The sequence below is a fragment of the Lissotriton helveticus genome, chromosome 6 (genome assembly GCF_964261635.1).
Source record: "Lissotriton helveticus chromosome 6, aLisHel1.1, whole genome shotgun sequence".
Classification (NCBI taxonomy): Eukaryota; Metazoa; Chordata; class Amphibia; order Caudata; family Salamandridae; genus Lissotriton; species Lissotriton helveticus.
The window spans coordinates 515,105,776-515,130,937 of NC_136067.1; the positions used below are offsets into that span (position 1 = coordinate 515,105,776).

General features: G+C 48.3%; 1 protein-coding gene across 1 annotated transcript in view; it reads right to left on the bottom strand.

The window, feature by feature from the left end:
* Nucleotides 1-25,162, bottom strand: part of BMP5 (bone morphogenetic protein 5) — a 788,226-nt gene that overhangs the window by 16,774 nt on the left and 746,290 nt on the right. The window contains exon 6 of the mRNA XM_078647972.1: nt 4,821-4,931. Coding sequence (XP_078504098.1) covers nt 4,821-4,931 — 111 coding nt within the window. The remainder of the gene's footprint in view (nt 1-4,820; nt 4,932-25,162) is intronic.

A 25,162-nucleotide genomic window follows, 5' to 3' on the forward strand; every position in this document is an offset into this window, starting at 1 on the left:
GGACGCACTGGAGGACAAGCTCCATAAGGTTTTCAAGGAGAGGAAGCATTCTTTGTCCTTCCGTCCTGCCCCTTCTCATAAGGGATCCTCCTTTTCTAATGCGAGGTCCTTTCGCCAGCCTTCCAGGTTTCAGCAGTCCTCGTTTAGGGGCCAGTGTGGTGCTCGTGGGTCCTTTCCTCGGAGGTTCCAGTAGAAGCCCCAGCCGGATGGTGGGTCTGGCGCTCCTCGTTCCTGACTACGCCGCACCGGTGCCCGATCTCGCTGGTGGTCGGCCCGCGGTTGGTGGGAGACTGCGGCTGTTCCTCCCTGCTTGGTTGTTGACGACCTCCGACCAGTGGGTACTGGATGTTGTGTCCAGGGGTTACCGGATAGAGTTCCTGTCTCCCCCACCTCCCTCGGGTGTTGTGGTGACCCCATTGCCTTCGGACCCGTCTCGTCGTCTGGGATTGTTGGGGGGTGTTCAGGTCCTGTTCGACAAACTGGCGATTGTCCCGGTCCCCCCCCTGGAACGTGGCCTGGGGACTTATTCGGTTGTCTTTGTGGTCCCGAAGATCACGGGGGGTTTCCGTGTTGTCATCAATCTTCGGGCCCTGAACTTGTTTGTGCGCAAGATCACTTTCAAAATGGATACTTTGCAGAGGGTGATCCCTTTGATCCAGGAGGGCTGGGTGTTCACCTCTCTGGATCTCCAGGATGCATACCTTCATGTTCCGATGGCGTTGGAGGATCAGCGGTTCCTGCGCTTCTGCCTGGAGGGTCGTCACTGGCAGTTTTGCGTCCTCCCCTTTGGTCTCCGGTCCGCCCCCAGGGTGTTCACCAAGGTGGCGGCTCCCTTGGTGGCTCATCTCCATCTCCTGGGGGTGTCCGTTTTTCCTTACTTGGACGACTGGCTGCTGCAGGCTCCTTCTCCAGGGGTCATGTCTCGCCACCTTTCCTTGACCATGCGTACGCTCGAGGATCATGGGTTCCTGGTCAATCTGCCGAAGAGTCACCTGGAGCCTGCCACTCGGAGGACTTTCATTGGGGCCGTGTTCGACTCAGTTCTGGGCATGGTTTTTCTCCCGGAGTCCAGGATTCTACGTCTTCAGTTGCTGTTGAGGAGGTTGCTTTCCCGGGCTTCAGCTCCTCTGCTGCAGTGGCTGGTGGTTCAGGGCCACATGTCTGCCACCGTGTTCACGGTGCCCTGGGCCAGGGCTCATCTTCGACCTCTGTTGTGGCATGTTCAGAGTTGGGTCTCCTTTCCTGTCCAGGACTTCTCGATTCCTGTGCCTGTGACTCCGGAGTTGGTGTCTGCTCTCCAGTGGTGGCTGGACTCTTCGAATCTGTCGAGGGGCATGTGGTTCCATCCTCCGGCTCCCTTGGTGTTGACGACGGATGCCAGCGCTTTCGGTTGGGGTGCGACTCTGGGTCGTTGGTCGGTGCAGGCGCGTTGGCTTCCTTCGGAGTCGCACCGCTCTTCCAATTGGAGGGAGCTGTCTGCGGTGGAGAGGGCTCTCCGCCTTCTCAAGGATCGTCTTCTGGGGTGCAACGTGTTGGTGAGGTCGGACAACACTGTGACTGTGGCCTACATCAACCACCAGGGCAGTACCCGCTGCCTCTCCCTGAATTTGGTGGCCTGTGCTATTGCGAGTTGGGCCGAGTGTCATCTGGTGGCTCTCTCTGCTGTGCACATTCGGGGTGTGGACAACGTGGTTGCCGATTCCTTGAGTCGGAAGTTCCCGTCCTCTCTCTCCCTGTGCCTGGCCCCTCGGATTTTCCGGTTGCTCTGCCGGAGGTTCGGGACTCCGGTTCTGGACCTGTTTGCCTCCCGGTCCGATGCATTGCTTCCCCTGTTCTGTTCCAGGACCCCGGAGTCGGGGGCTTGGGGGGTGGATGCCTTGACTGTCCTTTGGCCTCCTTGGTTCCTCTATGCGTTCCCCCCCTTTCCTCTGATCCCTGCTTTCCTGCTGAAGGTTCGTCGGGTGGGGGCTCAGGTGGTGGCTGTTCTTCCTTATTGGCCTCGCCGCTCCTGGTTTCCTCTGCTTCTGGGTCTGGCGGTGGGCCCTCCGTGGATCCTGCCCCGCTACCCCTCTCCGCTGTGTTCCCCGTCTCCCTCCCTGTTGGTTCCTCTCACCTTGGCGGTCTGGAGGTTGAACGGTTGTCTCTTGGTGTCCGGGGTCTGCCCGACCACCTCATCACTGTGATGCAGGCGTCTCGTCGGAAGTCCACTCTGTCCTCCTACTCGAAACACTGGGCTTCTTTTTCTTCTTGGTGTGTTGCCCTGGATCTGTCTCCTACTTCTTGTGGTGTTTCTTCTATTCTGCAGTTTTTTTTGGAGGGTTTTCAAAAACACTATGCTTTGTCCACTTTGAAGGGTCAGTGGGCTGCTATTCGGGCCTTTCGTGATCCGGCTTCTCTTCTTCCTTCGGACGGGTTGCTGGTTTCCCGTCTGTTTAGGAGTTTCTCTCTTTCTGCTCCTTCTGTCCGCTCACCGGTTCCTCCTTGGGATCTCTCTTTGGTTCTGGGTGCCTTGCAGTCCCCTCCCTTTGAGCCTTTGGAGTCGGTGGAGTTGAAATTCCTGTCTTTCAAAGTTACTTTTTTGGTGGCTGTTACATCTGCTCGGAGATTGGGGGAGCTTACGGCTTTGCGTTGTTCTCCCCCCTTTTTGAGGTTTCTGGACGACGCTGTGGTCCTTTCCTTGGACCCCGGTTTTATGCCAAAAATTCGTTCCCGTTTCCATTCCTCCCAGGAGTTGGTTCTTCCTTCTCTCTGTCCTTCTCCTTCCTCTCCTTCTGATGTCTTGCTTCATTCTTTGGATGTGAGAAGGGCGTTGTCTGTTTATGTTGATCGTTCTGCTGGGTTTCGGTCTTCTGACTCCCTCTTCGTGACCTTTGGTTTGGCTGGTAGGGGTAAGGCTGCCTCTCGTCTTACTTTGGGTCGCTGGATCAAGGCTGTGATCTTGTTGGCTTACCAGGGCTCTGGTTTGCCTTGCCCGTCTGGGGTTCAGGCGAGATCTACCAGGGGTGTGTCTGCTTCCTGGGCTGCCTTCCATGGGGTTCCCCTTGAGGAGATCTGTAGGGCGGGTACCTGGGCGTCCGAGTCCACTTTTGTGCGACATTATCGTTTGAATTGTGCTCTGTCTAGCCGCCCTAATTTTGGTTCTGGTGTGTTGCAAGCTGTGGGGATCCCCCCATCTGTTTGATTCTGTTTATTTCTGTTTTGTTAATAAACTGTGTCTTGCTGCACTCCTTGGTCTCTGTTCTGTTTCTGTTTGTGGTGTGCCAAAGGCCTTTGTGGGGTTGCTTTGGTATGCCTCATGAGTGATGACTGGGTCGAGGACGAGGGACGTAGAGGTAATGCTATGATTACGTACGGTAATCCCCATTACTCTTAGTCCTACTCGTCCTCGACCCAGTCATACGACCCGCCCGCCCTCCCTTTCCAGGCCTTTGGTGCTTGGTACATCAGGATTTGTTTCTGGTGGTGGGGTGTATTATAGCACCTGAGAGGAGGGTGGGTGGAGTCAGAAAGCGTTTCCTGTTTTGTTTCCTGTCGTGTGTGGAATACCTCATGAGTGATGACTGGGTCGAGGACGAGTAGGACTAAGAGTAATGGGGATTACCGTACGTAATCATAGCATTAGACACCTCCCAAGCTAAGTTATAAACGACCTTGTTTCACAGAAAGTATGGATAAGGGTACGAAATGTTTGTGTTATTACTTTCTCTACATTTTGATCTAACCCAGTCGTTCCAAATTGTTTAAAAACACGTGGTTAAACATGAACTGCAGAGAAAGGCAGACAAACTCTCAACCACTAAGATAACAGTAGCATCTTGGACGGTACCTGAAATCATTCAAATACAAATCTTACAATCGTCATAAACATAATTCAATAACAGCAGGTTAATATGTAAAACGAAGAAACGCTTGATGCAGATGCTGCATAAGCAAAAGCAGAGCGTGTGAGATAAGTGTCTCACCATGGATGAAGCAGATGCTTTTGGCATTGCAAAGCAGACTGTGGGCACAGAGGTGGCCCACTGGTTGGCTCCTGCGCCCTCACCCTGGGCCTTCATTAACCATGTCCCTAAAGCTGTGGCTAGGTGGTGGAGATGGTGACCAATGAGAACAGGAGCAGCACTAGCACTAGATAGCTACACAGGGACAAACTAATGTGGATGAATGAAGACCCATGTTCTGAGAGGTGACTTTTCACCCCTCTGTTGCCTACTTTTATTTGACATTTTCTTATTTTACCTTACATTCTCCTTCTGAAAAGTAGCTATGTCCCACAATTAACATTAAAAATGCTTACAAAACTAGAACAGCCAAACCCTGCATATTATCATTCTCCATCACTCTGTAACTTGCAGATAGCAATATTAGGTTCTACGTGTGCCAACTGTAGGAGAACATCTTAAGTAAATGCACATGAAAGGAGAGGAGGAAGGAGAGGGTCACCTGAGAGGCCTATAGTAATGACCCATCACCCAGGCTACCGTGCTTTCCACACATCTGAAGAATCAATCAGCTCATGGCGCTCAGACAGGGGAACCACAGCCGGTTTGGCGTTCTTTTCTCAGAGCCTAGCTGGAATTAAATCTCGAAGAAGCATAACATAAACTTGTCAAATTGTGCATTCGACAAATGTTAACTACCTTATGAGTTCCGACAGTCAGCTAAACACAGTGCTTGACAAAATGATTTCTCAAGCTGCTGTCATATTTCAAAGCAATAACATCACCTCCATCCAACAGCAACAAAATACTTGCTTCAAGGATTATTGTTTCAAGCCGAAAGGAAAATATTATAAAAAAGGAACACGGAGGGCCACTTACCAGCGTCTGCACTATGGCATGGTTTGTAGCGTTCATGTGAGCATTGAGAGGAAAGGAACATTCACCGTCACAATAAAACGCGGCGTATCCTTCGGGAGCAATGATCCAGTCCTGGAAGGGAATACACACGTTTTAAAAACACGCAGAACATGCTGACAGGGAATTATAATGGAGGTTTTTATTTTCAGTCAGTGCTACCAAGTGTCAGAGAGAGACAAAGGTGAGCGCCACAGCAGGTGTGCTGCCATAAACAATACATTTCTTAAGAAAATATATGATAAACAAAACATAGGGGCATATTATCAAGACTGGGCGAAAAAATTATCGCCGCTTTATCGGCAGGAAACTGCCGCTAAAGTGGCGATAACGGGCTTGATAATTTGCCCTAGAGAATTCCCATAGAAGCCCAGGTTGGATGTCTAACCTGGGTTTCCCTGGGAATTCACAAGGCATATTATCAAGCCCATTATCGCCACTTTAGCGGCAGTTTCCTGCCGATAAAGCAGCGATAATTTTTCGGCCTGTCTTGTCGTTAGGTACTTTCAGAAAATATTAACGGGAGTGCAGCCACGGCCCGTGGAGGGAGTTTCGGTGGGGCGGAGAGGCGGGGTGGGGGATGCTAAAAACTGGAATATGGATAATTGAAGGTAAGTAAACAATTTAATTAATAAAACGAATTTCGTAGCGCACCCTGCATCACATTTTGCGATGCAGGGCGCGCTACGAAATTCGTTTTAATAATTAAATTGTTTACTTACCTTCAATTATTCATACTCCAGTTTTTAGCACCCCCCCCCCACCCTGCCCCTCCCCCGCCCTGCCTCTCCGCCCCACCGAAACTCCCTCCACGGTCCTGGGCTGCGGGAGTGCAAGTGGCAGACTCATAGTTTGCCGTATCTCACAAGCAGTATATGTACGTGGATTGCATGGTTGCTTCTAGTCAATGGTTTTTTTGAGCTCGCATTATTTCCAACCTGTTCTTTTCACACTGAAATGAATGCAGGACACCTGTTTCGAAGAGCAGCGCCAGGACCCCTGCACGGTGAGCTCCAGTGGTGATTGCAAATAATGGTGGGAGACAAATACAATCATGGAAGTGCACGTGTGAGTGAGCCCAGAGAGCAAGACCAATAGTATTATGGAGGGGTTGGGGAGGTTGCCCTCTGGGAGTTTTTTCTATGGGTAGAGAGGGCATTTCTAACGGAAACCATATTAAATATTTCAACAAATTCCTGATTGGCCAGTACGTAGGAACATCCTGAGTGGTGCTTGCACAAGGTAAGCAAGAGAGCTTCCTAGATTGTTAATTATTTCCCTGGTGAATGTTTCCATTCTCCATAGGTGGTTAGGCCTAAGTGTGAGCTGATGCTAAACAACATAACTTTACCCCTTGTTTTTTGTGTGAATTTTTGATACTTTTTTTAATGTAAAGTAAGATATTATAACCATACCAAACTATAACTTTACTTTGACCTCTGTTTTTTTGGTGAACTTCTAGGGTTTGTTTTTAACATAAAGAAAGATAGTAATACCATACCAAATTACCCATGGTGGCCAGGCCCTGAACCTACCTTTCCACTCCCATGGATTTCCATCCCACCACTGTGCATAGCCTGTGACCACGCCCTGTGCCCAACCTTCCGCAGGTTGCTACTCCGCAGACAGTCACTCCATATTTTGTTTGTAATTCATTTTTCCAGTGCCCCAATTTATTTTAAATTTTGGGTCTCAGGGGGCCTAGGGAGGCAGGTTATACTGAACCTGACTTCTTATGTCTTTTTTTAAACTGTTTTCAGGACACAGTGGCCAAGGCCCATAGTAGTGTAATGGCAGCAGCAACATTTCTGTTTATGTTGCAGCAAGCCAATCAAAGCATTTGCAGTAAAAAGCCCCCTTGGCCACTCCGAAAGCTTAATATTCTGAATTCAAGACCAACTGTCACTACGAATTTTGAACATAAAATTCTCAAAAACTACTGAACAAATCTACACCAAATCTCAAAAAGCACGTTTTCTGAGTGAAGATCTAGCTTTGCCACAAATATGGTGTAATTTCATTGAGTTGTTTTGGCTGCGGCATTGTCTAAACTTCTCTAAGGAAACTACTGAGGAATAGTGTTTTTTTGGTTCCACCCCTTTTTCATGCAAAATGTGTTCTTTCTATGGCAAGTCTGACCCAACTATAACTAGACAATGTCAACCACCAATGTGTAAAAATAAAAAAGATATTCTTCATCTTAGCTGTGCATTTGTAGATCCCACATGAATTTGCGGCAACATTTATAGAAAAACATTTTTGGCCCCAGGAGGGGTTCCACCGGGACCCCACTACCAGTCCTAGTGAGATAGAGCATTCTTACCCTGCACCCTATGCCTTTTTTCATGTTTTTCTTAGGACCCGCGACCTGCGTCTTAAGATATCAGTCACTATTTCCTGCCTGATGTGGTGGCAGCCAATCAGAATTCAACTTGATATCTGTTTGATCTGTGGATTCTCCGTGGCATGATATGTACACATTTGTTTAACCTAATGTCGCCAAACCTACAGAATGATTTGAGATTCATCAAATGGCACCAACGTTATTAGCAGCACAAAAAAGTAGGTGTGTATATGCATATAAATATTCACTGAAAAAACAAAGGTTACAGTGACGTTATAGTTTGGCTGACATTTCACTCGTACAAAACCAGAGAAATTCAGCACTGCTTATGACCTCCCATATCACATCACTCAAGACAAGGTCAGTGAAATCACTGATGACATCACTGATGTTATCTCAAATGACATCACTAATGACATCATTCACAGAAATTCTAATGCTCTCACTCAAACACTAATCTAAACCTTCATACACCCACTTCAACTTCCACAATAGCATTATCAAAACCATTGACACACCCATACCCATACTTACACACCTACTCACTGATTCATAGGACTACACACACTCAGTCACCCACACAGCCACACATACACCAACTCACTCACTAATACAGCCACTGATATATCCACTCATACACCCATACAGCCACTCACGCACATTTAGTCACATAGAGCTACTTACACACCTTGTCTCTCACCCATAGAGTCAATTACACAGCTATGTATGCACCTATACAGTTATACACACACCCACTCACTTATTCATACAGATACTAACATACACTCACTCACCTATACAGTCACAGACACAAGCACACACTCACCCATAATCAACTCCCACAATCACTCAGTCACACATACAGTCACTCACATACTCCCAACACTCACCTATACTGCCTTTTGCATATGAAGTTACTCACCCACATACCACTGACACATCCATTCACTCACGGACATAGCCATACACAGTCATCTATGCAGCCCCTCACAGACACACTCACCATCCCATACAGCCACTAAGTCACTCACCCACTCACACAGACACTCATACGGGTACTCAGACAACCAATCACACATACAGCCACTCACATTCCCACTCACCAACCCATATAGCCACTCAGACACCAACTGACAGACTGATACAGGCATTTGCATAACCTAGTCACTCACCCAAACAACCCCCCTCCCCAGGCTGATTTCGGCACAGGGGACCCCATCCCTCGTGGCCAGGCCTTAATATATATATTTTTGTTTATGGGGAGGGGGGCCTACATGGTCCCCCTTCTCAGGCCAACTTTGGCCCTGTGGACACCATCTCCTGGGGCATGGCCACCTCATTGGGGACCATGGGGAGCCTCAAGGCCCTGCGGTCCTGGCCAGCTCCCTCCTCCTGCGGGAGCCGGCTTTGCTTTTTACTCCCAGGGAGGTGCTGTCATGCAGCTCCCTGTGTGTAAAAAGCAAATTGTGCTCCACATGCCCAAAGCAGAGCACACTGTTTGCTATGGCATGGCAGGAGCAGTGGCGGTCCATCTAGGGCTACTGGAGGGGAGACCCCACAGCCCCCTCCCATACTCCCTATTATTTGCCCTGGGGAGGTGGTGTTCCCCAGGTCAGCTGGGGAGGTCATAAGGCCTCCCCTCATTAATTAATAAAAGAAAGTGGCCAAAGCAGAGCACACTGTTTGCTAATTAGATGTTCTAACTGTAACTCGCGCCCCCTCAATGCACTGCTTATGACCTCACATATCACATCACTCAAGACAAGGTCAGTGACATCACTGATGACATCACTGAAGTTATCTCAAATGACATCATTAATGACATCATTCACAGAATCTCTAATGCTCTCACTCAAACACCAATATAAACCTTCATACACCCACTTCAACTTCCACAATAGCATTATCAAAACCATTGACACACCCATAGCCGTACTTACACACCTACTCACTGATTCATAGGACTACACACACTCAGTCACCCACACAGCCACACATACACCAACTCGCTCACTAATACAGCCACTGATATATCCACTCATACACCCATACAGCCACTCACGCACATTCAGTCACATAGAGCTACTTACACACCTTGCCTCTCACCCATAGAGTCAATTACACAGCTACGTATGCACCTATACAGTTATACACACACCCAATCACTTATTCATACAGATACTAACATACACTCACTAACCTATACAGTCACAGACACAAGCACACAGTCACCCATAATCCACTCCCACAATCACTCAGTCACACATACAGTCACTCACATACTCCCAACACTCACCTATACTGCCTTTTGCATATGAAGTTACTCACCCACATACCACTGACACATCCATTCACTCACGGACATAGCCATACACAGCCATCTATGCAGCCCCTCACAGACACACTCACCATCCCATACAGCCACTAAGTCACTCACCCACTCACACAGACACTCATACGGGTACTCAGACAACCAATCACACATACAGCCACTCACATTCCCACTCACTAACCCATATAGCCACTCAGACACCAACTGACAGACTGATACAGGCATTTGCAGAACCTAGTCACTCACCCAAACAACCCCCCCTCCCCAGACTGATTTCGGCACTGGGGACCCCATCCCTCGTGGCCAGGCCTTAATATATATATTTTTGTTTATGGGGAGCGGGGCCTACATGGTCCCCCTCGTCAGGCCAACTTTCGCCCTGTGGACACCATCTCCTGGGGCATAGCCACCTCATTGGGGACCATGGGGAGCCTCAAGGCCCTGCGGTCCTGGCCAGCTCCCTCCTCCTGCGGGAGCCGGCTTTGCTTTTTACTCCCAGGGAGGTGCTGTCATGCAGCTCCCTGTGTGTAAAAAGCTAATTGTGCTCTACATTCTGGTCCACATGCCCAAAGCAGAGCACACTGTTTGCTATGGCATGGCAGGAGCAGTGGCGGTCCATCTAGGGCTACTGGAGGGGAGACCCACAGCCCCCTCCCATACTCCCTATTATTTGCCCTGGGGAGGTGGTGTTCCCCAGGACAGCTGGGGAGGTCATAAGGCCTCCCCTCATTAATTAATAAAAGAAAGTGGCCAGGGGAGAAGGTGGTCCCCAGGGCAGGGGGTCTGCGAGGCCCCACCGTATTGTTTAAATTAGCCCCCGGTGAGGTGTCGGTCCCCAGGGAGGTGACGGTCTCCAGCGTTGCAGACGGGTCCAGCGATTTAATGATGAAAAGTGCCCCGGGGAGGTGGCGATCCCTGGAACTTTGACAAGCCCTAGGAGGGGACCTGTGTGCCCCCTCCTAAATTTTTGACATGCCCCTGGAACTGCTAAAAGCAAGCGCAGGAACCCGCGCTTGCTTTTTAAAAAAAAATGTTTGCCGCAAACTTTCGTGGGAATCATGGATTTTTTTTTAATGCTTTTTGCCATTTAGGGGTGTTCAGGGGACACCAAGACCATGTCTTGGGAATCAGTGTAGTCCTGCCCTGCCACATTTTCTTCATTTTCACATATTTTTGGGGGGACACTGTGAAGTCGAGTCCCAAGATGACTACCAACACTTCCTGGTTGAAGTGTTGGCAGCCAATTAGAGCAGTGCATTTCCCAGTATGAGCTTGTCTTTGAGATATCATTATAATTTCCGGCTTACATTTCTTATAAACTACTGAACAGATTTACACCGAATAGGCAAAAGGCACTTCCTTGAATCAACATCTACCTTCCTGGCAAATTTGGTGTAAGTCTGTTCAGCGGTTTGCGTTGTTGGTGTGACTAAACGTTCCTATGGGAATCAATATTACAAATGCACCCTTATTTCGTGCCACAAATTATTGCTCCTGACTGCACGGATCACCCCGAAACTTTCCATGACAACTAGAACCTGCCCTAACACTTCTTTTGGAAAATTTCATGAAGATTGATCAAATGACGTCAAAATTAAAGCCAATTAAAAAAATGCTTTTCCTATGGAAACTAGGTCTTAACAATAACTCCCCACTGGGCCACCCTCCTAAGGCTTTTAAAGCCCTGGTGACCATCACCTCCCTGTGACTTAACAAACATTGATGGGGAGGCCACACGGATCCACCAATGGTCTGGGGACTACCACCTCCCCGGGGCTAAATAACACAATGGAGGTCCCCGGATCCCCCTGGGCCCTGGGGATCACCACTTCCCCTGGGCTTTATTAATACAAAAAGGAGGGGGATGCAAGGGGCCCCCCTCCTCAGGTTTTATAAGCCCCATGGACCACCAGCGCCCTGTGGCTAAACACACATTTATGGGGTGCCGCATGGAACCCTCAAGGCCCAAGTGTCACGATTTGCTCCCTGTGTTCTCGTGTCCACCACCAGGGGGCTGAACTGTGGGACTCTCCAGTGTTCTAATATGCTTCCTGACACTCCCCTGCATGCATATCTTGACTTCCAGCCATTTGGACACTATTTGGGAATTGATATCCATTCCCAATCCATGCCGGGTTTTGTGAATCCCAGCCTGCTTAGACTTAAAGCCAGCTTACTCATGCCTGAAACTCCATTACCCAGAATTCCCTGCTCACTGCTTAGTCTCCACCCCTACAGGCCAAGGATGGGTGGAGGAATTCAGCTCACCTGTGGCTGGCTGCTGCTAGCCTGCTCACACCAGCTGCATGTGATTACTGTGCGCTATTTTAAGCCCCAGCTCCCTTCAGGCAAAGGTTGGTCATTGTAGCTGTTACCGGTGAGACCAATCCTTGGTTCCTGAGTTCCCTGAGCTTTTGCTATTCTTGTTTCCAGTGTTTCCTGAGCTTTAATTATGCCTTGTTCCTGACCTGCTGCTGTTTACCCTGTTCCTGAATTAGCACTGCCTTCAGTGCTACCCTGACCCCATAGCCTTAGTATTCCTTGTTCCTGAACTGCAGCAGTTTCCCTTCTCCTGAATTAGCACGGCTTGCAGTGCTACCTTGTTTCCTGAGTTCCTGAGCTATAGCTATTCCCTGTACCTGAATTAGCACTGCCTGCAGTGCTACCTTGTTTTCTGAGTTCCTGAGCTATAGTTATTCTTTGTTCCTGGGCTTAGCTATTTCTTGTTCCTGATTTGCACTGCTTGCAGTGCTCTCTTGACTCCTTGTTTCCTGAGCTGTAGCTATGTCCTGTTTCCTTGAACCAGTACTGCCTGCAGTGCTACCTTGACTCCTTGAAGCTTTAGTATTTCCCTGTTCCTGAACCAGCACTGCCTGCAGTGCTGCCTTGACTCCTGAGCCTTACCTTACTTCTTGGTCCTGCCCCAATACTGCCTTCTATGCTTCTTTGTTTTCTTGATTCCTTAACCTGCACTATTCTAGTATACCCTTGTAGCTTCCCCTTCTGTATATCCGTTTCCAGTCCCTGCCTTACTTCCCATTTCCTTGGTTCCAGTTCTAGTTTGCTGTCTTTCTATTCTGCTGTCTTACTTCTGTTACCTTGTATGTTTGTTACATGCTTTCTGCCAAGTGGGCCCAGTCATTTCCTTCCTTTCCTGTTAAGCACTCCTCCTTGCTAGCTCCATGTCTATTGTGCTTGTGTTTAGTTCTACCCCTTTGCTGTTACTGCCTTGCGCGTTCCTGTTTGATCGCCAGGATCCGTGGGCACAGCTGACTACCTAGGTGGTGTTTCTTGTTCACTGTGAGTATTGTCTTTGAGTTACATGTATAACATCACCATAGTTATAAGATCCACAGACCCTGCCTTTGTATCCATATCCTACATGTGGGTATTTGCAGTCAGTATCTGTAACAGCAATTGTGGGTAAGAAACTTACTGAGCTTCAGTCTTCCCGTGTGGAGCTCCTGAGTGCTTTACCCCACACCCCCCTTTATTGTTAATGTTGTTTTATATATATGTCTTGCACATTCATCCTGGGTGTAGTTATTCTGAATGCGAAATTTCTTTGTGAGTGCCCTTCCTTTCTAAGTCTTACCCATCTTGTTCACTTGTACAGGCTTCCCCTTTGGATCCCTTTTTCTCCACCGACTCCTGTATGATCCTGGGCAGCGCTGTACTCCTCTTCCTGTGTAAGTTTTCTCCCCAGTTCCCAGTCCTTGCCCAAGTCCCTGACTGTGTTCCCCACATAGTCCCGGACAGTCCCTGACACCAAGGACCACAACCTCCCAGGGACTAAATAACAATATAGAGGCCAGCAGACCCACAGGTCCTGGGGACCACCAGCTCCCTAGGGTCAGATATTTTTTTTTATGGGAGAGGGTGTCCCTGTGGCCCCCTTCCCAGGTCACATAGGGCCCAAGGGACCACCATCTCCCTGAGGCAGTCCCTGAACAAGAAAGGAGGGGCCACTCTGCCCACCTCCTGGAGCCATATATGGCCCTGGCGACCACCACATCCCAGGGCTGGCTCCTGCTATGTCCCAGGGGGCCCTCCCCGGGACATAGCTGTAAATACTTTCCTTCCAGTGGGCAGAAGTTGTCAAAGTACTCCAGGCTGCTAGACGCTGAGGTTTCATCTCTTTCCCTGCCCACATGTCTGTGGGCTGGAAAAGAGATGAAACAATTGCTCCTGCATGGAGGGAGCTACCTTTTCAGCAGCTCCCTCAATGCAGCAGCAATGCCGGCTCCCGCAAGAGGTGAGGAGCGGGATAGGGACCGCAGGGGCCATGAGGGTCCCTGGTGGTCCCTATCCTGCAAACTGGGTGCCCAGGGCACATGGCCAGGCCCCAGGGTATGGGCTCTCCAGGACCAAATTCAAACCAGGGAGAGGCGCTGCATGGCACCCCTCACTTATTTGTTTATGGCCGGGTCCGGAAAATAGGCAAAGTGGCCCCCCTCCCCAAAGGAAAATATATATTTATTAAGGCTAGTTCCTGGGTATAGGGTCCCAGGGGCTAATATTGCCCCATTCAGTTAAAGTAGGGACCCGGGGGGGGGATTCCGTTCCTGATGCATAAACCGGCCCAGGGATGGGGGCTGCACAGTTCCCCTGCCCCATTCAAATGTGACCAGGACATGGGGGATCAATCAATCAAGTTGTACTTGTAAAGCATGGCTTATCACCTGAGAGGGTATCCAGGCACTTTCCTGCAGTTCTCAGTTAAAGAACCAGGTCTTGAGCCCCTTCCTGAAGTGGGTCAGTGAGGGTGTGGTGCGAAGGTGGAGGGGGAGGGTGTTCTGTGCTCTGGTGGCAAGATGGGAAAAGGAGCATCCTCCGGTGCAGAAACAGCATATGGGAGGGTGCTGTGCGAAGGTGAGGTGTGTAGAGCAGACGTTTCCAGGGGATAGGTGGAAATACAGGTGGTGGTTCATGTAGGCAGGTCTTTGGTCATGGAGGGCTTTGTACGCATGGATTAGGAGCATTTCTTCTGGACAGGAAGCCAGGTGAGGTCTTTCACATGCTGGGTGATGTGAGGTTTTTTGGGCAGGTTGAAGATCAGTCTGGCTACTGTGTCTTGATTTGTCTGAAGTCTTTGCATGAGTTCGGTGGTAGTGCCTGCATAGAGTGTATTGCTGTAGTCCAGTCAGCTAGTGATGAGGACCTGGGTCACCTTCTTCATGATGTTGATGGCGATTTACGTGGAAGAAATCTGGAGCATGCGAAGTGGGCGGAAGCAGACTGAGGAGACAGCATTGAGCATCTCTAATGAGTTCTCTGTCGAGGATGATGCCAAGGTTGCAGGTATAGTTTTTCAACATGGGGGCAGGTCCAAGTTCCACCGGCCATCAGGAGTTGTTCGAGAAGGAGGTGTGGCTGCCGAAGATCAGAACTTTAGTTTTGTCTGCGTTGTACTTCAGGCAGTTGTCCTTCATCCAGGATGAGATGTTATTGATGCAGTTGTGGAAGTTGGTCTTCATTGAGGTGGGGTCGGTGAGACACTTATCCAGCCACTCCTAAGCCAACTCAGACACTCACACACCCACTTACACACCTATTGAGACACTCATACATCAACTGAGATACTGATGCACTCACTCACACACTTACTCTCAAAGGTTGCAGGTTACAGTTATGAATTAAAAGTTTAAAAACCTTAGAAATTCACTGAAAAAAACAAAGGTTGCAGGGACATCATAGCTAGGAAATAGAATTTTAAAAAACTTAAAAGTCATTAAAAACCAAAGGTTACAGGGACGTTAAGGACCCTCAGAATCTGAATCTAAGAGGATTTAATCCCCTTACCAGTAGTGTGCCAGGAGTCACGGTTGCAGAGTGGTGCAGAGCCTTGGATGACCTCGCAGCAATCCTGCTGTGTGGGACTTCCTGGAGGCGTGTGAACAACAGGAGGGGACTTAAAAAAGGACAATATTTATTGGGGTCCAGTGTACCTGTCCTAAGAGCATGTAACCAAAAAGTTGTACAAAGTTCCCCTGGGAGTAATACTAATTTGGAACGGAGTCTCTCTCTCTGAATTGACATGTGAAATCGACAGTCAGGGAACCAGGCGGGTCCCTTGTCGGAACTAGGAAACCTCACACAACTAATAGGCTGGATGACTTGTTTCATTCAGCCCTATGGTTGTCTTGTCTCATCATCGGCTTCCTGCTCCAATGTCAAGCTGGCGCTGCAATGCCTGACGGGTAACACAGAGTGTTACACTTTTGTGGAGATCTTTTGTTCCTTGCCGTAGTTGATAGCGTGTGAGTGACCTAGAAAAGTGAGCAAGGTGTATTAAAAAAGGTTGGTTAATCCACTAAGTATCCTTTATTCACGTGGTTAACCGCCTTATTAAAAAGTGAAGTGAGGGGTACCGAGAACCAAAGTTAAATTAATATGGGCTCATTCAACCCTCATGTGTGGTCAACATGTTTCATGCCCTATAGGCAATTCTTCAGGACCGGATTGTGCTCATAAACTAGTAAGGGGCCCAGGGTGGGCTAAAGTGTATATAGTATACAACCTGGTGGGTCAATAACCAGAGCAGGCTGGTGATCCTGCGTCGAAGTCAGACCTAGGGGTAATAAAGAAGGTATTATATACAACATAGTACACGCTTATTTCTTGCATGTCACAGCCTTCCAAAACCTAGACACATCACCCGGGCAGCAGTGCTCATCCAAGTGCTAGAAGGTCTAGAAGTGCAACCGTGAGAAGGAGAGAGAGGGAGACTCAATTTGCTTACTAAGTATATGTCAATCAAGTGTTTGGTTACTAACTCTGACTAGAGGTCTGTTTCCTTTTGATACAACGGACTTCGTAGGTTAGTATAGCGTTGCTGAGGAGCCATTCTCACCCAATGCAGGGGAGGGGGAAAGATTAAAAAATTTCTTTAAAAAACTTAAATTAAATCAATAGATAGAGTAGTGTCTTACCCTAACAACCCATGTGTGAGTCCATGCAGCTTGTTCTTGTGGGACCTGTGCTTGAAGGTAATTACCTACAAGGGCGAACAAGGGAGGGTTCAGACACCCCGGTATGAGCCAGAGAGGAGTGTAGGGCTGACCAGCAGCCCACATGGAGTCCTGTCCCATCAGACTGCAAGGTTCAGTGAGGCATACCGCTCACCATGAGTCGCGACGCCGCATGTTGGCGCCGCACGAAACACCTGAACCATAGTGCACCTCCACTGGGGACCATCGGTCCAGGGGGCCAGCACCATCGATAATGGGACCCATATACGTGGCAAGCTCAACCCCCCGGGGGGACAGGATAAGGTGTCCACTCGATGGTATCCAGAACCAGCGGGTGACATGTCACGTGGTGATACCGTGAGCCCCATCAGACAGTGCCGGTAGGCCGGACGAGGGCAGTCTCCAGTGACCGCAGGGTGACGGACGACCGAGACCCATACGGCCTTGCCGGGGGGTCCGTCAGAAGTCAAACAAGGAGTATTGTTCAGACACACGGGCTTACCTGGATAGCGCGAGGCCAAAGACATTCGGAACCTACCCCCACACTCCGGCGTGTAACGACACGCAGAACAGCTGGTAGCGTTCTGGCGAACCTGCCGCCATTAAGTAAGGAGCGTTCCAGTCCCGGTGGAGGGTTTTTGGGGGCGTGTCCTAGGTGACGTCTCTGAGCGACGCAGCCAATCAAGTGCCTCAAGTGTGTTGCAACGGGAATAGCGTGATTCTATATGATATTACGCCCACAGTGCGCGCCATGTTGGAAAGGGGTTAGTGGTCTATTGTTCGATAGAACCGGGGAGCATCTTCAATTGTGTCGGGCTTCTAAGATCACCTTCTGCTATTCCCTCCCAACAAGAACAAGGGGGAATACGATGGATAATACTCAAAGTTATCTAGCTAGTAGATTCCAAGGGACCAGGTAGCGTCTGTGAGTGACGCGGCCAATCAGGTGCCTCTAGTGTGTGGAAAAGGGGACTAGCGTGATTCATTATGGTATTGCGCCCACAGTGTGAGCCATGTTGGAAAGGGTTTAGTGGTCTATTGTTTGGGTGGAAACAGGGAGCCCCATCAAGTGTGTCGGGCTTCTAAGATCGCAGTGTGCTAATCCCTACCCACAGGAATAAGGGGGAATACTATGGACAATACTCTAAGTTATCTGGCTAGTAGATTCCAAGGGACCGAATCATTAAGCCCACGGATGTCTAATTGCAGACGGTGTACCCACCTCTGTTCAATTCTGTGTAGTGCTTGCTGACTGATGGAGGGGTGCCATTCTAAGACGACCCATTTCATGCTTTCAGCTAAATGCCCGCTCTGTTTGCAGTGTTCGTATAACAGTGTGTGTGTCTTGGCACAGCAAATATTGCTGTTGTGTTCAATTATGCGCACTTTGACAGTGCGCATCGTCATTCCTATATAGTTAAGACCGCAGGGGCATGTAAGCATGTAGATACATCTGCTGCTGTTGCAATTGGTATGCTTATTTAAGTGCCATGTTAATGTATCAAGTAACATAATGTCTTTGCCTTGTGTTGACTGAGGACAGACAACACAATTGCCACAGCGGAAATGACCAACTACTGGTGGTAAATCCCAAAGTGTGTTCTGAGGGAGAGTGCTCGTCTTCTTTGGTCGGGTATGGATCAGTGTATCCTTCAGGTTGGCTGTTCTTTTGAAGGCAAAGCGTGGTCGTGGGATATCTAGTCCTGCTGAATTGATGATCCCCCAATGAGTATTTACCGTCTTTTTAATGAAGGTGGAATTCTTTGTGTAGGACGTTACACATGTAATGACATCCTCTGTATCCTTGGTATGTGTTTCCAGGAGGGCTTCTCTGTGGTTGTTGAGTGCTCTTTTGACTGATTGTTTTAGGAGTCTCGTCGGGTAGCCCCTCTCCTGGAGCTTATGTTGTAGGGTGGATGACTCTCGTTTATAGTCCATTACTGAAGTGCAGTTTCTGCGAATCCGCAGGAATTGACCAAACGGCAGGTTCTCCCTCGGAGCCCTGGTGTGATGGCTATTGTAAAGGAGGAGACTGTTTCTGTCGGTCTCTTTCCTATAGAGAGTGGTGGTGATCTCTGTAGGGTCCAACCTAATGGTCAGGTCAAGGAAGGGTAGTGATTGTTCAGACATGGTGCCCGTGAATTTAAGGAATTGGTTCTGGAGGTTAATCCATCTGCAGAAAGCCTCACAACTGGCCCGGTCACCTTTCCAAAAAATCAAAATATCGTCAATGTAGCGACGCCATAGGGTCAACTGTTCGAGAAACGGGTTGTTGTCGGAGGAATACATAAAGTTTTTTTCGAAAGTGGCCATGTATATACATGCCAGACTTGGCGCAAAAGTTGAACCCATAGACGTGCCACGGATCTGGTGGTACAACTGTGACTCGTATCTGAAAAAATTCTCCGTCAGAGCTATGTTAGCTAATGCCATGATGAACGAGATAGGGGTAGGGGATGTCCATTCTTCCGACCTCAAAGCAGACTCTACTGCCTCTAAAGTTGCTTGTTGGGGGGTGTTCGTGTATAGGGCTTCCACGTCCAATGTCAATAGGAGGTCGACATCTTCCCTACCATCCATGTCATCAATCAGACGCAGGACATCTCTGGTGTCCTGAAGGAAAGATGGAATTTCCTTAACTACAGGTTGTAGGAATACGTCACAAAATTGGGACAGTGGTTCCAGTAGGGAACCTATTCCGGAAACGATTGGCCTACCTGGCACAGGGGTGACCCCCTTGTGAATTTTTGGTAGCGTGTAAAAGTAGGGCGTTACCGGATCGGTAGTAATCAGAAATTCTGCTTCCTTTTTGGTTAGCCATTCATTTGTCTCACCCTCAATCACGAGACTCATGATGGTGGTAGTCAGGCGTTTAGTGGGGTCTACAGTAAGGGGTCTGTAATGGGTACTGTTGGACAGCTGTCGTCCACATTCCCGGTCATATTCGTCATAGTCTTGAATAACCGTCGCTCCCCCTTTGTCCGCCTGTTTGATGACGATGGTGTTGTCGTTGCCTAAAGCGAGGGAGGCTTGTCTCTCTGCCTTGGTCAAGTTGTTGAATTGGTTGATATGGGGTTTGTTTGTAAGACTGGCTAGAACCGCTCTTTCAAATGCCAGGATCTCTGGAGGAACCATCCCATCCGTGGGAGTGAAGGTGGAGGGTTTCCGTAGTCCTGTATCTGGACTCTCTGGTTCAGGTTTGTCGTCAAAGAAAGCTCGCAGACGTATCTTTCTGAAGAGTTGTTTAATTTCGATCATTTCCTGAAAGTTGTCTGGGGTAGGAGTGGGGACGAAACCAAGTCCCTTTTCCAATACTCTGTTCTCAGTTGGGGTCAGGACTCTTTTTGAGAGGTTCACCGTCAGACTGGAGGCAACAGGAAGGGTCGTTGGCCCCCAAGGATCCTCAGCATTCAAGGGGACTTCTTCCCCCAACACGTTGTGTACCAGGAGGACCCTTTGCAGAGTGGTTGAGATAGTGGTTGGGGCCTCCGACGACTTTACTTGGGCCAGCCTTTTTTTCAAATACATTTTTTATTAGGGAGGGCTCACCACTCCATGCCGATTCCAGCCCCAGAGACCCCATCTCAGGGGGCCCGGCCGTTTGGCAATTGGGAAAGGGTCAGGCAGCCCCACTCCAAAGGCTGATTGCAGCCCTGGGGAACCCAACCCCTGAGATCTGGTCCTTTCTCCTGGGTCTGCATTGGGACCTTGGGAGGAACCTGAAGGCCCCAGCGGTCCCTGCTGGCTCCCAGTCTCCTGCAGGAGCCCGCACTGATTTTAGGTGCAGGGAGCTGCTAAACATGCATCTCCCTGTGTCTGAAAGAAATTCATGCGCTTCCATGACAGCGGGCAGGGAAACAAATGAATGCTCTGCTTCCAGCGTCTGTGAGTGGCACTATGGATCTGTAGTGGGTGTTTGAGTGACTGTGTGTCTGTGAGTGGTGTTATGGGTTTTGGGCATAGCTTAGGGCATTTAAAAGGGAGAACCATAGATACAGCTCTCAGAAACAGGTGACAAGAAAGAACTCCCTGGTCACATGGACGAAAAAAGCAAGGATGCAAACACCTTCATTACAGATTACAGATAACTTCTCACAGTGGAAATGCAGAGAAAACACACTTACTTTACTTGGCCATGCGCACGGATTTAAGATAATTAGTACTTTACAGAAGTGGAGCTTCAACTCAGGCACCTAATTTGTTTATAACTATAAGTGCTTCTAGTTGAGGTTTCCTTACTGGGAAATCAGCATTGTGCCAGAATAAATCCAGCCCTGTGTATTTATACAAGAAGAGGCCATCATTTTGTGCAACACCCTCTACTCAAGTGGAGTACTTTCTACTAGCTAATCAGTAAATACTACCTTATTGGATAAATGTATAGTGTGTTTCCTACACTACAGCTGTGTAAATGACACCAAGGAAATGTGTCCAGTGACCTTGCATGTCTGTAATTTGCCAATGTGATTGTTCCTCGAACATCTTCATCAAATAACTTTACAAGTTGGAACTGCAGCGAAAAAACACTTGGTTGTATTTGTCCTTCACAAAGTGCTTTTTTGCTTGGTAGAGATGCAATCGTATTCCTAGGCATCAAGACCCCGTCTCCAAAATCAGCAGCAAACACGCTCCAGGGCTTTTTAGTAAACTGTCCATCATCCTGGGAAAAAGGCGAGAAGACGTTGCATACCGCTAATGTATATGGGTGAGGCCAAACAAGCGGGGTTTCTGGGCAAGTTTACATACTTCTAGTTTTCAAAAGTTTAGAACACGATCCCTGCTCTTAGCAGCAGAGGACAAGAAAGAACCCCCTTGTCACAGACACTCTGTGAGATATTGCGCTCGAGAAAAGTAAGGATGCAAACACCTCCATATAGGATACCGATAACTTTTCACGGTGTAAATGCTGAGAAAACACTCTTGCTTTACCTTGGCCAAGCACACGAAGTTAGGATGATTAGTACTTTATAGAAGTGGAACTTCAAATCGGGCACAAATAAGGGAGTGTTGCACCCCCTTTCCAGGCAGATTTCAGCCTTAGGGTGCCATCACCAGGGCTTGGCCTTTTAAATTTCGTATTTTTAATAAGGAAGAGCGGTCATGCTTCTTCCCTCTCCGGCCAATTTCAGCTCCGGATACCTCATCCCCTGGGGCCCAGCCATTAACAAATGGGGGAGGAGGGCCATGTGCCCCCCTCCCCAGGCCGAATTTGGCCCCAGGAACCCCATCCCATGAGGCCAAGCCATTTGTCCTTGGTGCCCCCAGGGCACCCAGTGTGCTATAGGACCGTGGTGGAATCTCAACGACCCTGTGGTCCCTGCTGGCTCCCCGCCATCTGAGGGAAATTTGCTTTTCACACACAGGGATCTACTAAACATGCAGCCCCCTGTGTGTAAAAACAATTGTTTCATCTGTTTCCCTGCTCGCTTGACAGTGGGTAGAAACAGATGAAAACTCCACTTCCAGCAAGCGAGAGCATTTCTATGCTCTCGCTTGCCGAAAGCAAAGTGTTTGCAGTGACTTGGTGGGCGCGGTTGAAGCTCCTGCCAAGCCACAGCAAATAGCTATAATGGGGGTGGGCTTCCCTTGACATAGCTGGAGCCAGCCCTGGGTGGTGGCAGTCTCTATCGCCAGTATGAGCTACAACAGAGGACTACGCAGCACCCATCCTTTGCTTTAGTGGGGCCTGACCTGGGGATTTTATTTATTTTTTATTTATTTATTTTAGAGTTTTATAGAGCGTGAACTTGACCCATGAGGGTATCAAAACGCTTTACAAGCTATGCAGACAATCAAAGTCTAAGGTGCAGAAATATACAGAACTATACAAAAGGTTGGTGAGGGGCATGGGTGTAGGGAACATAGGGGATAATGGGGATACAAATGTAAGATTGCAGTTATAGTTAAAGTCGGTAAAAATAAAGGCCCCATAAATTCTCTGCGGGGAGAGTTGGTGATCTGGGGAAGAAGTGATAGTCTTAGAATCATCGGACTTGTGGTCAGGCATGGCAGGCATTAGATGAGGAATTTACCCATGAGGAAGGTTTTGGCCTCCTTCTTGAAACGTGCTAGATAAGGGATTCTTCTGATGGCGGGTGGGAAAGAGTTCCAGATTCTTGGTGCTGCCCCGGTGAATGCCCTATTGTAGGTTCTTCTTTTCTGAAAAAAAGCTGGTTGTAGTAAAAGGTTTCTGACGGACCGGGAGTTCCTGCTTCCTCCAGATACCACTAATTTTTGTTGCTTTATAAGCAGGGGAGTTTGAGTAAAGAGCCTTGTGTGTGATGCATGCCAGTTTCAATTGAATTCTGGCCTCTAGAGGGAGCCAGTTCAGTGCTTTCAATTGTGGAGAGATGTGGTCGCATTTCCTGGTGCGGTAAGTAGTCTTGCGGCCGCGTTGAGGCAAGCTTTTAAGGGTGCTAGGGAGATCTTGGGTAGACCAGTGAGGGTGGAACAACCATATTCTAGTCTGGAGATGACTAGTGCTTGAACTGCCATTTTTAAGTCAGGAGCATCGATAAAAGATTTCAGCTTCCATAGGTAGCTCAGGTGGAATCTAGCTGCTTTAGCCATTGAGTTGATGTGGTCCCGCATGTTCAGGTTACAGTCTAGGATTATGCCCAGGGATTTGGCAGAGTCCACAATGGTCGGCGAGCAGTTTAGGGCTGGGATGGCCTTGATCCACATCTGAATCTCAGGGTTGGCTTTTGGAAGGGGAGATTAGGAGAAATTTGGTTTTCTTTCCGTTGAGTTTTAGTTGGTTATGGGCTAGCCATTGGACAGTCAGTTTCAGGGACTCGTTCAGGAAAGGGATCTCATTGAGCGAGGAGATATTGATGTATATTTGAGTATCGTTCACGTACATATGGTAGGAAATGTTGGCGGTACGAAGAACTTTGGTGAGTGGCTCTCAGTAAAGATTAAAGAGGGTGGGGGACAGGTTTGAGCCTTGGGGCACTCCAACCGTGACCAGGGTGGGAGCTGAAAGGTTGATGTTGATGAGGAATCTCTGGGATCGATTATGGAGGAAGGACTTGAACCATTCTAGGGCCACACCATCCAGACCCATCCTGAGATTGAGGCGTTCGAGAAGTTTATCATGGTTGACCGTGTCGAAGGCGGAGGATAAATCTAAGAGGATTAGAAGGCAGGTTTTGCCTTGGTCTAGGGCTTGGAGGGCATCATCCACGATGTGGAGCATAGTAGTTGCAGTGCTGTGCCCCGGTCTGAATCCAGATTGGAAGTCATCAAGTAGGTGGAAGTTGTTGACGTGCTGACTAAGTTATTGTTGTACACATTTCTTGAGTACTTTGGCTAGTAGCAGGATATTGGAGATACGTCTGAAATTGTTGGGGGATGTTGGATCCAGTGATGTTTTTCTTAAAATAGGGAGGACATGGCAGGCTTTCAAGGGGTCTGGAATCGAGCCTTGTTGGAGAGAGGTGTTTATTATTGCAGTCCAGCAAGGAACAGTGGATTAGGAGGCAGCATTGAGGCAGTTGGAAGGTAGCGGGTCATTAAAGTGATTTTTAGGGTTTAGGCTAGAGAGGATTTTGGAGATGGAGTCTTCGTCATAATATTCAAAGTCAGTCCAGCAGGCTTGGTTTTTAGGAGAGGCCAGGGGGGTGGAGCGGAGATGTAGTGTAGTTCCTATATTCCCAATAGGCTCTGCGCATTGGAATAAGATAAACGATAGTTTAGATGTAGGACTTAGGTCGACTAGGTCTCTATTGAATATGTTAGACTTAATTATGAATGCCAGCTAGCTCAGAGGTCACTAGAAACTTTCTCGAGTAAACAAGAAGGTGTTAACTTTCCTCAATAGACAAGAAGGGATTAGTTTCTGACAACCGCATAAACATCACAACTTTGCTCCCTCCAGAATAAGGAGTATATCTCCAGAGCCGCAGAAACAATAGATAACTATTTTACTCAGTCAATCGTGCATGCTTAGTTTCACCAGAAGCGCAGAGAAATAGAGAGACGGGCATTTTCAATAAAAGAGGTTATTTATTGAACAGTCTTCTTTCTCATGCAAGAGAAGTGAGTTGTCACAATTGCAATACTTGTTATAAAGTAAAGTGCGTACAGTAAAAGGAGTATTATAAAATAATACAGTAAAAGCATGGTATGGTTTCTAAGCCATTTAGGGCCCGATGTAGGTAATCCCAGATTACCGATTCTTAAATACCGAATCATACCGATTCGGTATTTAAGAACTGGCAATCGGGATGTAGGTATAGTTACCGAATTAATTACCGAATCGGTATGATTCGGTAATTAATGAATCGGTATTTACCGATTCTGTAATTGCCATTGATTCCTAGGCCCATAGGAATGAATGTCAATTACCGAATCGGTAAATACCGATTCGGTAATTGGGGGAAACATTGAAGGGTGGCAGGGTGTCACTTTGACACCCTGTTGCACCCCTCAATTGTGCATGGGTGCACATGTTGCTGACATACATGCCCTTAGGGCATGTATGTCTGCAACATGGCACATTTTTTAAAGCAAAAAAATGCGTTTTGAAGGGTTTTCATTATTTACCACCAACTTCTAGTTGGTGGTAAATAACGAATTCTTAAACCCTTGTAGCACTGAAAACAGTGCTACCTACATCTAAAATTACAGAATCGGTAATTTTACCAATTCGGTATTT